General features: G+C 45.1%; 1 protein-coding gene across 9 annotated transcripts in view; it reads left to right on the top strand.

Moving 5' to 3' along the window:
* The window catches only part of SRGAP3 (SLIT-ROBO Rho GTPase activating protein 3), a 247,311-nt gene that overhangs the window by 112,955 nt on the left and 120,735 nt on the right, over positions 1-13,621 (top strand). For all 9 annotated transcript variants that reach the window (XR_012489702.1, XM_074313048.1, XM_019748291.2 and 6 more), the window contains one exon: positions 11,713-11,905. Coding sequence is in view for 7 of the 9 variants with exons in the window: in XM_019748291.2 (XP_019603850.1) it covers positions 11,713-11,905 (193 nt within the window). In the remaining 2 variants the exon portion in view is untranslated. The remainder of the gene's footprint in view (positions 1-11,712; positions 11,906-13,621) is intronic.

The raw sequence follows: 13,621 nt of genomic DNA on the forward strand, positions 1-13,621 counted from the left end.
TTCTATGGCTGCTGTAATAAGTTACCACAAACATGGTGGCTTAGAACAACACATAACTTGTCTCACAGTTCTAGGAAGTCAGACGTCTGACGTCAGTTTCACTGGGCCAAAATTAAGATGTTGGCAGGGTCCCACTTGCTCCTTTCAGAGACCCGAGTGGAGAATCCATTCCTTGCCTCTTCCAGCTCTGGTGGCTGTTGGCATTCCCTGGCTTATGGCTCCATCATTCCAACCTCTGCTTCTGTGGTCACATTGCTGCCTCCTCTTCTGTCCATGCCAATCTACTTCTTCCTCTCTCTCCCATCAGGACACTCGTGATTGCACTTAGGGTCCACCTGTACAGACCAGGGTAGTTTCCTCGTCTCAAGATCTTTAACCTAATTGCATCTGCAGTCCTTTTCTGCCATTGAAGGTAACAGTCACAGGTTCCCGGGATTAGGAGCTGAATATCTTTAGGGGGTCATTATTCAGGCTACCACATACATCATTTCATTTGGCTGGTTAATTGATTCATTTAAAAATATTTGTGAGGAACCGTCTTGGGGGCAGACACTGGCACTGTGCTAGCTGCCTTGTGTCACAATAGGGCAGAAAGGACTAGTGTATAAAGCACTAGTCAAAATAGCTGAGCACTGGCCAAGCAGCTGGGAGTCCCAGGTTCTGTACGAGGATGAGGTTCTCAGTTCCTCAGTTTCCTTTTCTGTGTATTAGGGTTTGGACCACTCACCATTTCCTGAAGTGAGGGATAGAGCACCACTGTTGGTATATATATATAGGATGATTTTAGGTGGTTCATAGGGACAGAACTAAATAGCGTGGACTCACAGAAATAGTTATTTCCTCTTTCATCTCCCTTCAACCCTTCTGATAACCTTAAGGAGAAAGTCGCCATTAGGCGCTAGCATGCCTTCAACACTCCCTGTAATACTTGCCAAACCCCTTTAATCAAAAAGAAAGCAGATCTCAGGTTGCAGAATCTAGGTAGAATTTTATAACATTATTTTGTGTTCCTTGTATTTATTTTTATGGTTACCTTCCATTAATGGCGAGCGATTCAGATTTTTCCATTTATGGCAATACTATGAAGCATCTCATGGAAAAGTGCGATGATTTAAAGAACTGTTTTAAATAAGTGTAGGTCTGATGGTTTTTTAGAAAGGACACATTGTGAAAATGGTGCTGAAGTTTGGGAAACACTTGGATGTTTCCAGCCTGGCCCCCAGTACTATTACTGCTGTTTTACTTCCAGGAGAAGGTTAGGATTGAAAACATAAAAAGCATTCTCCTCTGGAGGACGCAGCTGGAAATTCAGTATTAATGAATCCTGATCTCTTTCCATTTAAATGAGACTTATCCTTCAGGGACCACTGGGCATCAAAACCATGAATATTAATCTCATGTTGAGATTTTAACTCAGAGTTTCTGGTCGGAGGAGGCGTGGCCTTCTTCTGACCATTCTTTGCGTGGCAGCAAACATCTGGAAGGTGGGGAGGCCGCTCTGTCTGACTTCTTCATGAGAGGCAATGGCTATTATTAGGACACGGCACCGATGCTGCGGGGAGACCCTTTTTCCCACCCACTCTTCTTTCCACTTTCTGCTCTAGGGAACTGGTTTAACAATCCGGGTGGGGTGCTCAGGGGACTGCAGACCTTGGTCGCTGCTTTAGGGCCACAGTGGGAAGTGGGAATCTCCTGTCTCCATCTCTTCCACTACAAATACATATCCAGTGCTGATTCCCTAGAGTCTTTGGAACCATATCATCCCTCTTACTTAAAGAAAGATTTTCCTGGTTAACAAATAGCATCATCATCACCGTTATTAAATAACTCTTATTTTTTTCAAAACACTAGCCCATATACTATGCTTCTTTTCTGGGGGAGAAAGTGGTAGGGAGAAGTGAAGGGAAAATGCCAGTCATTTCACCCAGCTTCTTCCCAGCATATGTGTCCTCCCTGCAACCTCCCAAGAAAGCTGGAAGCAGGTATAATTTGCTGCAAGGAAGCCTCAGGAGTTGATGTGCTTTGATTATCTGTGCTAAGCCTCGCCTTGGCTAGCCTGAGTAACTGTGAGATGGCTAAAGACAGAGTGTAAAATCTTGGCTGACTTGGTACAGTATATATGGCAAGTGAGCAGGAAACATCTCTGGCAAGAAGCACCAGGTTTGGAGCCCAAAGATTCCTTAATGTTTAGGTGAAATTAGGCACGTCACTTCACCTCTCTGTGCCTCAACCTCCTCTTCTGCAAAATGAGATAACAGTAGTAGATCCTCCTAAGGCTGAAGCATAACATTCACTGCTTTGCTTAACAAGGAGACAGTTCATGGGAAGCACTCAGTGTCATACTGTTTGCTATTATTCCCTCCATTTTGCAGATGAGAAAGCCGAGGCCTAGAGAGGCTACTAATTTGCTGGAGGTCACACAGTTAACAAGCTTCAAGGCCAGCCTCTGAACTCAGCAAGTCTGATCCCACACTGAACTCTTGGTACCGCATCACGCAGCCACCCATTTAACAGTCCTATTCTGGGGCTTATTCCCTCTGGTCAGTGGGATCAGAGCTAGGCCAGGGCAGGGTCAGGCCAATTGGAGTTGGACTCCAGTGATTCAAGCAGGTCCTTTCCCTTCTCCCGGGCCTCAGTTTCCTCATCTGTAAAATGGTATGGTACCCACCTCCTCCCTGCCTCCCTCTTCTGAGGTCAGAAGCCATGATAGATGTGAATGGGCTTGGTCAAGGTTAGGAAAGGACAGACTGATGCCGTTAGTAGGGTCCATGGCCAAATGAGGGAGACAACGCTAGGAACCAGTGGCATCTGCCGAAACGATGCACTGAGAAGCTTGCTCCCAATTACCAGGCTGGCTCCACCTGGCCTGCAGGCAGCTGGGAGGGTGGCAGATGCAGCTGGGCTGACCATGGTTGCCGGGGAAACGGCGCTTAGCGGTCAGGTCTGGCTTGGCAGCTGGTGCCCTCTGGCGCGGCACAGAGCCTGGGGGCCTTGGGAGCGCAGGGCCCCCACTATGAGCCAACTCTTCACACACCAAAGGCTGGGAGACGGTATGGGGATTTGGAGCCTTTTGTGCAGGGCCCAGAGAAGGAATGAAATGTGGGCCCAGGCTTGTGTGGGGGGAGGGAAAGAGGAGGGAACCCAGTGTGGAGAGGCGGGATGAATGAATTGTTGCCAGTAATACACCCCTCCTTGTGGGGTTGTGGACTGTGGGGATGAGATGCGCCTGGGAAACACGTAGCTCATCACTCAGCATGCCCCAAGCTTGCTCTACCTGGCTACAGCAGCAGTGATGGCTCATTCCTGACACTTATTGCTTATCTACTATTCACCAGAATCATGCCAGGCACTTAATATGCATACCAACTCTCTTTTGACAAACCCATGAGGAAGGTATTTTACAGATGAGAAAACGGAATCAGAGAGCCGGAGTGACTTTTACTAAGTGGAGAACACCAGGTCTGGAGCCCAGGCTGGCTGTCCCCCAATCCCCAAAACCTCTCCGTGGAGGCTGTTTGCTGAGGGTCTCCTAGGCGCCTGGCATATTACATGCATTGTTGCTAGTCTGATCCTTGCAGCAACCCTGCAGGATGAGCACAGCTCCCTGTCGTTTGCGGATAGGAAAACAGCTCAGACAAAATGACTTGCCTGCCCAAGAGCTCACCAGGCAGAGATGACGTTTCACTTCCTGACAGTGGCTGGCATCCAGGCTCTGGGGGTCTATCCATTCTGCCACACCACCTCCCGCTCCTAAGGCTGCAGTTGGACAGCAGTGGACTTTCGGGATGCTGGGTGTTGGGAGAGTGGCGATGAGAGTGAGGCTCCATCATGGTGCTGTTCTGAGGTCCTCACAGAGCCCATCGCGCCATGTTTGTTAGAGGGGTTGTGCACAGATTCTTGGTAATAGAGTGTGGGTGTCATCCCTGCCTCTCAGGACCTTACTTTCCATTTGAGAAGATGAGAGACGATCGCGAAAAGCAACAATGATTGATAATTATAGCTAACCTGTATTAATACAGTACTGTCCGATAGAAGTTTCTGCTGTGATGGAAATAGTCTGTGTTGTCCAATATGGGAGCTTTTGAATACTTGAAAGGTGGCAAGTACGACTGAGGAATATGCGTTTTATTTTAATCAAATTTAAATGGCCACAAGTGGCTAGTAGCCACTGTGTTGAATGGTGCTGTGCTAAAATAGATGAAGCACTGTACCAAGAGCTTTCTCGAATTATACTTATCACCCTTACAGCAACAACATGAGATAGAGGATTATCACCTCCGTTTTACAGAAGAAACTGAGTCGTGGGGAAATGAGGAAACAAGTTTACCCCGCTGAATATGTGGCAGGGCCAGGATTTGAAACCGTGGGCAGATAGACCCAGAGCTGCTACAGCTGATGTTTCTCTTCACCACAGAAGGGCTTGAGGTGAAGGTCAAGATGCACTGGGATGGATACGATGACAGCCAGGACCGGTGAGAATGGCACCGAGATGACAGATGGAGCCCGAGGTGGAGACAGGAGGTGGAGTGGGACATGATCCCTGAGCAGGGAGGCCTTGGGTCCCCCAGGGAGAGCACCTTGACCTGGAGACTGGGTAATCTTGGTTCCCATCTGCCCCTTACTCTGGATTTGCGCCCTCACTCTGCCACTTTCTGGGTGACCCTGGGCAAATCACTCCGGCTCCTTGAGTCTCAATTGCTTCATCTATAAAATAGGAATGATATATAGTACCAGAATCACTGGACATGCTGAGAGTCAGGCATGATTGTGCATAGATGTGATGAGGCCCTGTCAGCTGTCACTTACCATACGGTTCAGCCTCCTTGTAAGCTCCTGACACTTTATACTGGGGAGGATATACCTGCTGCCTCTGGGGAGCAGAGGGGGCGAACACTCACATGATCTTGATTTTCAGGACGAAAAAGAAGTGTGAAAGTGGGACCTCACCATCCCAGGAGGTGTCGTAAAAGTTACCTCATTCTCAGGACAGTGTCCTAGGACTCGAATTGGGTGGAGCCTGGGAAGCTGCATTTAAAATTGCTTGTAGGGTCACACTCTGGCCCCTCTTTGTAACGCAGGAGAGCCATCTGCAGGCTGGGAACAGAGGCCCCTGGGGACAAGTTATTGGCATTCCTGACTGGTCAGACCTGTTAACCAGAGCTGCAGGCTTTGTATCAAGTTTCTGGCTTTGTCTGCCTTTTCTTTTTTTTTTTCCCTTTTCTTTTGTATTGTGGAAAATTTCGAACATTACAGAAGTAGAGAGGATATTATAATAAGCCTCTTTCCCATATTCATCACTACAACTAAAGTTTAACAATACCTGTAACGCTACCACTCCCGGGCACCTCACCCAAGTTTACTTTGAAGCAAATCCCACCATGTCGTCCTTTAAAGTAGTCCTTGGGGATGATCCGCTCCTGCGTTTCTGGTCAGAGTCAAATTGGTACCGTTTCAGGAGAGGGCAGTTTAGCTGTCTCAAAACACGAATGCAAGTGCCTTTTGATCTGGCACTTCCATTTCACACAGATGACAGTCCTGCACAGATGCAAACTGAAGGTTGTATATGGTTATTCATTCCAGCGTTGTTGATGACAGTGAAGGATGATTAAAAAAAACAAAACATTCAGAAAACGACTGGTTAAAAAATTTTTACAGTGGAATTCTATAGTCTGTAAAAAAGAACGAGGAAGTTCTTTATAAAATGATATGGTCTGATCTCCCCGATGTATTCTTAAAAGAAAAAGGTAAAATACAGAATGCTGTTAATTATATGCTGTAGTATATACCGAAGTAGGAGAATTAATATATTTCAAATAAGCCATTATTTCTGGAAAGATGCACACAAACCTGGCCCCCTGGTTGCCTTGTTACAGGGGGACCTGGTGACTGGCACACAGGAGTAGGAGGGACACTTTTCTTTTTATATCCTTTTTATCTTTTGAATTTTGTATTAACTTTTAAGATTCCTGTCTTTCCTATCTAAACATAGAATTTTCTGTAAACCTGAAAACGCTCTTAAACAGTCTGTTAATGAACAAAAAGGTATTTATCCAAATGAGTTGAAAACTCTGTCCACACAAAAGCTTGCACAAAAATATTCATAATTGTCAAAAACTGGAAGCAACCAACATATCCTTCAATAGATAAGTGGATAAACTGTGGCTATTATTCCAGACAATGGAATAGTATTCATCGATAAAAAGAAATGAGCTATCAAGCCCTGAAAAGACATGGAGGAACTGTAGACGCTTATTGCTAAGTAAAAGAAGCCAGCTTAAAAAGCCTACATAATGTATGACTGCAACTATGATGTTCTGGAAAAGCCAAAATTATAGAACTAGTAAAAAGATGCGTAATTGCCAGAGGTGGGGAGCGGAGGGAGGGAAGGATGAATAGGTGAAGGACAGAGGATTTTTTTATTGCAGTGAAAATACTCTGTATGGTACTATAATGATAGGTACATAACATGATACATTGGTCCGAACCTAAGAATGCAAAACACAAAGAGCGAACCCTAATGGCAGCCATGGACGTTAGGTAATCATAGTGTCTCCGTGTCGTCCGCCAGTTGTAATAAACATACCACGTCAGTGCAAGATGTTACTACTAGGGGAAGTGTGCGGGAGAGGGAGAAGGGGAATATGGGAACTCTTGGTCCATTCTGGTTAATTTTTCTGTAAACCCAAACCTGCTCTAAAAATAGTCTGTTAATTTAAAAAAATAGAATCCTAATTATTTTAGACCTGGAGACTCTCCCTCCTCCCTCTGCTTGTGAGGTTGTAGTTGTGAGTAGGGTGGGGGGTGTAAGGTGAGTCGCTCTGGGCAGGGCCGTGGGCAGCAGAATTGGCACTGGCACAGCGGTCTTGAGTGAGATTGCTGCTTGGAGAGTAAGCAGGAATGTTATGAAGGATGGAGATTTTTGAGCTTTGCATGTCAGAGGAGTTTGGCTTTGATCCTATAAGAAACGGGGAGCCATGGAGAATTTTATCAGGAGAGTGACTTGGGGAGAGCTGTGCTTCAGGAGACTTGGGTGGCAGAATTAGTCCTGCCCCTTCTCGCTGGGCCTCATGCCTCTGTCTGGAACCCTGGCGGCCACACTAGGTCACCAGAGAGGTTATCTTCAGCTCTAAGGTTCTGAGATCAAAGCCTTTCTAGACTTTCCAAACCCCTTCTCCTCCCTGCCCCAACCCCTTTTTATTTTTCTGCCACCCAGTGCTGTGCAGGGACTGGAACCACCCCCTGGGGGAACAGCTGCTGAGTGAAGTCTGTGCCTTGGGAGCAATTCTGTTTTATTTTATTTTTTCCGTTCCTTTTGAAATCTTCAAGGAGAAAAACCAAATCTATGCCTGCCCCCGGGAGGAGCAACTTGGAAGGGAGTTAGAAATAAAGAGATGGGTAATCAAATCCCTTCAGGGTTCCAGGGCACAGGCAGACAGCAGTCGGTGCGTCTGCCAGGGCTGTTTCCTGCTAGAAAGACTTGTGACTCCGAGGCGTCCTTGCTGCTGGAGGTTCCGTGGACGACCCAGCCTGGAAGGCTCCATCCAGCTGGTTGTGTGATTTGGGGGAGGTTTCTCTGCTCCTTCCAAAGCGGCGCCTGTCATCACTATGTGATTTATGAGCTTTTCCTCTAAAATATGAGCGCATTGGCTCCTGATTATGTCCTGTAATGGAGGAAGGCAGTGGCTGCAGCATTTCTGATTAAATACTACTATCTCTTTAGACCCACCATCTTGTTACAAAAAGGATGCAAGACGTTGAATACAGATGGATTAAAGTCTTTTTTTTTTAATCACATGGCCTCAGGCTAGTGAGGTGTTGAGAGGATCATTGTTCCCATCTGAAGGGTCTGGGCCTGATCTCTAGCGTAATTGTCCTGTACCAGCTGTTAAGACCAGAGGCTACTTACCCCTGAGTCTCCACTTCTTCATCTATGGGGAAAAAGTGGGGGGACACTAGTAGCACCCACTTTATAGCGGATGTTGTACAGATTATGTGAGATAAATATCTGAAGAACTCAGCACCAGGCCTGGAAAAAATGACGTGCTCCAGAAGTGCTAGGGATTATTACCGTGTTTCCCCGAAAATAAAACCTAGCCCAACAATCAGCTCTAATGTGTCTTTTGGAGCAAAAATTAATATAAGACCAGGTATTATATTATATTTATATTATATTAGACCCGATATTATATTATATTATATTATATTATATTATATTATATTATATTATTATATTATACCTGGTATTATACCTGGTATTATATTATATTATATTATATTATATTATATTATATTATATTATATTATATTATGACCCGGTTTTATATTATAGTAAAATAAGACTGGGTCTTATATTAATTTTTGCTCCAAAAGACGCATTAGAGCTGATTGTACGGCTAGGTCTTATTTTTGGGGAAACACAGTATTAAGATTATTATGAGTCCCAAATAGTGGATGGTCTAAAAGTAATTTGAAAAACATTTGGAAAGCATTTTTATAACTATGTATTGATGTGGCAGGGTTTGCCCTTGTGGGAATGACGGCATCTCAGTCCAATTCAACAAATGGGCCATGTCATAGGCGTACCTGTATAGTTTGATATAATCCATAGAACAAAATGTGAACTTGAACAAGTTCCTGATCTTGGTTTACACAGAGCCTTCGTTTCTTCATCTGTAAAAATGGATAAAAACAATATCCACGTCTTATGTGTGGTATGTGGTGTGGTGTGTGTGTGTGTGTGTGTGTGTGTGTGTGTGTGTGTTTGTGTTGGGTGAGACTCCCATAACCACAACACTTAGTGTCCTTGGGGAAAAGCACTTGGTAAAGGTAAATACTAATTTGCCTTACAGATATTTATATCCTGATGACCCATATATGCTGGGAGAATCTACCCTCTGAGCTTAAGTTTCATTTGAGGGGCTAAGACAGATGAGACATGGGTACATGAAAGAATAGAAAAACAGCATGCGGTGGTCTCAGACTAAGTAAGTACCGTGGGAGTTCAGAGAAGGGTCACGAGGGCTGAGCTGTCCAGACTTCCTGGGAGGAGCCGTGCTTCACAGGGCTCTAAAGCAGTGGTTTTGCTTTTAAAACTTTTTTGCTTGCCTACCCTCTAAATGAACTTTGGGGGAAAAAAGTCTCTTTTGCCTCACACATTTTAACTTGACATCTGAAATCGTTTCACTGTAAGTTTAAGTAGGTACAAAGGATATAATTTCTGTCATATTGTAAATATTGACCTTGTAGAATAAAATTACTCTCTTAAACGTAGCAAATGGAAACTAACATAACAATTTTTAATTTTTGCCTTTTTATTGAAGTATCACTTATATACAGTAGAATGCACCAATCTTAAGCATGCAGCTCAATTAATTTTTACCAGTAGGCTGACTACCGAAATCCAGGTGTGGTATATATATATATCCAGCATTCCAGAAGGCACCCTTGTGCCCCCTCTCAGTCAATATTCCTCCACAGGTGACCATTTCTCTGACCTCTATCATCACCATGTCATCATATTTAGCTCCATAAACTAGTTTTATGTGATTTCCTTTGTTCTGGCTTCTTTCAATCAACATGAAGTCTGTGACTTTCAAGCATGTTGCTGTAGGTCGCAGTAGCTCATCTTTTTCATTGTTGTATAGTATTCCACTGAACGAATATCTCACATTAAAAAAATCTCGTCTACTCTTAAATGGACATTTTGAGTTGTTTCTAATATTTGGCTACAAAGCTACCATGAGTTTTCTTCTGTATATATATTCTGTGGACATAAACACTGATTTCTTTTGGGTATGTATCCATGAGCAAAATTGTCAGGTCATACATCAGTATGCACCAGTCATCAAAACTTACCTGCACAAGTCAGAAATTGTACATTGTTCCTTTCTTTACCCCCTCGAACTCATAATCCCCTTCTACTTCCTTCACAGAATTTTATCGTAATATATTTTTATGCTTGAAAACATTTTTATTGATTACTCTGTCATACTTTTTACCCAAAATATGCATGTAAATTGAAATGGTTGTTTAAACAATTTCCTTAGGCCATAAAACTCCACCTTTCTTTTGGATTGATTTATCACACAACTCATCAAAATAACATCAATATTTTATAATTTGATAAATAACTACGAAACATAAAGAGCGTATGAGAAATGCTTCTCTTAAGGAGACGGGTGGAGTGGTTCATAGCAGTACTTCTCATACTTTAAGGTCCATAAGGACCAATCTGAGGACCTGGTGAAAATGCAGAAAGTCTGGGTTGGAGCCTGAGGTTCTGCATTTCTCATCAGCCCTCCGGCAATGCCAATGCTGCTGACCCACGGATCACATTTTGAGCAGCAAAGGTTTATGGTCCCTACATTGAAGGAAAATTTGCTGACACCAACATTCTCATTGTCTTTTTTTTTTTTTGCTACTCAGAAACCTTGACACTTTGGGGCACTGCCCCGTAGTCCGATTCTGGATGAGGGAGAAGTTAGTCTTTCATCTGCAAAGAGGGAGAAAGACTGTCGTGAAGAGGGAGGTGGAAAAAGAGAGGGGTCCTGCCATCCAGACTGAGACACATTCTCAGGCAGAGCAGGAGAGTGGGAACGGAAGCAGGATCTCCAGCTGATTCCCTTATAACTCTTCCCGCCTGCATGCCCCTTGGGAAGTCTTCCTATACCCCAGGGTAGGGCTGCCTCTTTTGCAGACCACTTTTCTGAAGGATGCTGAGATGGTGTCGGCCACCATTTATGCAGGTGGGATTGGACATTTCAAGGACTGGTTTGGATGGTTTGGAGAGCCCATTGGGGGGTCAACCCTGAGAAGGTAATTTTAGGGCTGGGTGGTAGATGGCCTTGAATTTCATGGTAAGGAGTTGGACTTAAAACTCAGGCAGAGGGGACCCTGGGGTGATTTGAGCAGGGCGCTGGGGTGACAGAGTGCTATGGGGTGACTGATCTGTTGAGCAGCTTGTGGGATGGCTGGGAAGGAGTTAATGCGTGGGGACGGCAGCAGTGACAACACTGGACTTGAAGATAAGATTGGCCTTGGCTGTTGGGATTGGGCTGTGATTTTTATCTCTAACACCCCGCAGCTTTTAAACTTTTGCCCTGGTTGCACAGACCTGGTTGCTCCATCAGTATTTCCTGAAGTGTGGGCTGCATTCCTCTAGTGGTACTTAAGATGTTTATGCACGGAGCTCAAGATAATTCAAACACCGCTCACGTTCCTGTTTCCCTTTTGTTGATAGAGAGTGAGAAGTTTAGGCTCTAGGGCCTTTGATAAGCAATAGTCTCTAGAGAGAATTTTACAAAATTTTTGTTTTCATTGAATTAATTTTTCTATGTACCAGGATGGCAAGTGGTTCTATTTTCCCTGTAGTGACATAGAATTTTTCATTTTAAATAAGTTCACTTTAGGAAGAAAAGTGGGCCAATTTGCTAGACGATATAGAGGAAATAATAATGCTGTAGCATGTGGATATGGCAGAAATTGTGGTGGCGACATGCAACGGTTCAACTCTGGGAAGCACTGGGTTTGACCATGTGGCAAAAACTGACATATGTGAGATCTTTGTGCCAATGACTGGAGGCTCTGAGTGGGGGTGGGGGGGTGGCGCTGCTGGAACTGCAGTGCCTGGGCCGCCAGCACTGGGTCAGCTGGGTGGGTCCCACCGTTGTCCACACCACCAGCCTGACACCCCCCCCTTGCCTCTGCCCATAGAGATCCGCACGCAGCTGGTGGAGCAGTTCAAATGCCTGGAGCAGCAATCCGAGTCTCGGCTGCAGCTGCTGCAGGACCTCCAGGAGTTTTTCCGTCGCAAAGCTGAGATTGAACTCGAGTACTCCCGCAGCCTGGAGAAGCTGGCCGAGCGATTCTCCTCCAAGATCCGCAGCTCCCGGGAGCACCAGTTCAAGTGAGGAGGGGCAGGGGTGTGGGCGATGGGAGGCAGTGCTTGGGTGGGTGGGCAGTTGGCTGTAAAGCTGAAAGGAGGCAGATGGCTGCCTCAGAGGCCCTGGGTCTGCAGGACGCGTACACCTCCCAGCCTCAGTCTTCCTTAGTGTAAAGTGAGATAGAAATAGTTCTCCGCAGAAGGATGGGGTAGGGAATAAATGAGTACCCCGAGACGACTGCTTGTCACAGACAGTGCGTGCTCGATACATGCTGCTGTCATTCTCGTCTTACCAAGCACCAGGCACTGTGCTAGCCTCCATTTGGGCCAAGGGACACCCCACCTCCTTCCAGGGCATCCTGGTCCTAGCCAGTTCTCTTTTATTTCCGGGTCAGCCAGCCCACTTCCAAATTCCTTTAGCACAAGGACCTTAGAATTTCTTCTCCGTGGAACTGATGTTGAAAGCATTCTTCTCCCTTACTCCCCTGGAGAACCAGTGCTGGGGCTCTCTTCCTGCCTTATTTACTTATTTACAAGGCACAAATCCTCTGTGAGCTAATTTCTCATGCCCCAAGCGCTCTGTTCCTGGAGGCACGGTCCTCTCAGGCATGTGGGGGGCCCCGAGTCCTCCAGCGACAAAACCTTCTGTGCTCAAAACTCTCCTAAGTGTATGCGGGAGCCACAGCCTTGCTGGGACACATTCACCCCACAGGGGAGACACCACCTTGCAACTGTTTTTCCCTCTGCGTGCTCCCCAGATGTTCGCCCTCCTCAGGGCATCTCTCCAGCCAGTGACCCTTAACTGCAGGAGACCAGAGACTTGCTGCAACCCGTCCGACCTGATACTTCTTTCTCTGGGTCCAATCTCTTTTTCCCCTTTCTTTATATTTTGTGATTGTGGTAAAATACACATAACATAATATTTACCATCTTACCCATTTTGAAGTGTACAGTTCAGTGGTATTAAGGACGTTCACATTGTTGTGCTACCATCACCACCATCCACCTCAGAACTTTTTCACCTTCCCAACCTGAAACTCTGTCCCCATTAAAAATGAACTCCCCATTCCTCTCCCCGTAGCCCCTGGCAACTACTGTTCTACTTGCTGTCTCTACGAATCTGACTACTCTAGGGACCTCACATTAGTGGAACCATACAGTATCTATCTTTTTGTGCCTTATTTCACTAAGCAGATCCTCAAGGTCCATCCATGTTGTATAGCATGTGACAGATTTCCTTCCTTTTTAAAGCTGAATAATATTACATTGTATGTACAGACCACGTTTTGTTTATTCGTTCTCTGTCGATGGACACATAGGTTGCTTCCACCTTCCCCTCCGTAGTTTTGCTTTCCACTCTGGCCAGAGGGCGTGCTTCCTTTAAAGTCCCCTGAGCATCTTCCTTAGTCTGTGCCACCGCATTCGAATACTTACTTTTGTGCCTTCTCCTCTTGACGTGTGCAAATAAGAAATTGCTTTATTAAAGGGCAAAAATTCATTACTCCTTTGCAAATGCTGTGCTTATTTTTCTACCAAATCACATCTCTTTAAACTTGCACTGCAGAAGGAAGCTTCTATTAATAATTTCCTTCCAGGCACTGTCTACATCCTTTCACATACATAATCTCGTTTTCCTGATATATTTTTTGGGAGAAAATTTGTGTATGTTTTTTTTCCAAGTGATAAAAGTAAAAGGGTCATTGTATACAATTTAGAAATACATAAAGCTAGGAGAGAAAA

Source organism: Rhinolophus sinicus, linkage group LG10, assembly GCF_036562045.2.
Source record: "Rhinolophus sinicus isolate RSC01 linkage group LG10, ASM3656204v1, whole genome shotgun sequence".
Lineage (NCBI taxonomy): Eukaryota > Metazoa > Chordata > Mammalia > Chiroptera > Rhinolophidae > Rhinolophus > Rhinolophus sinicus.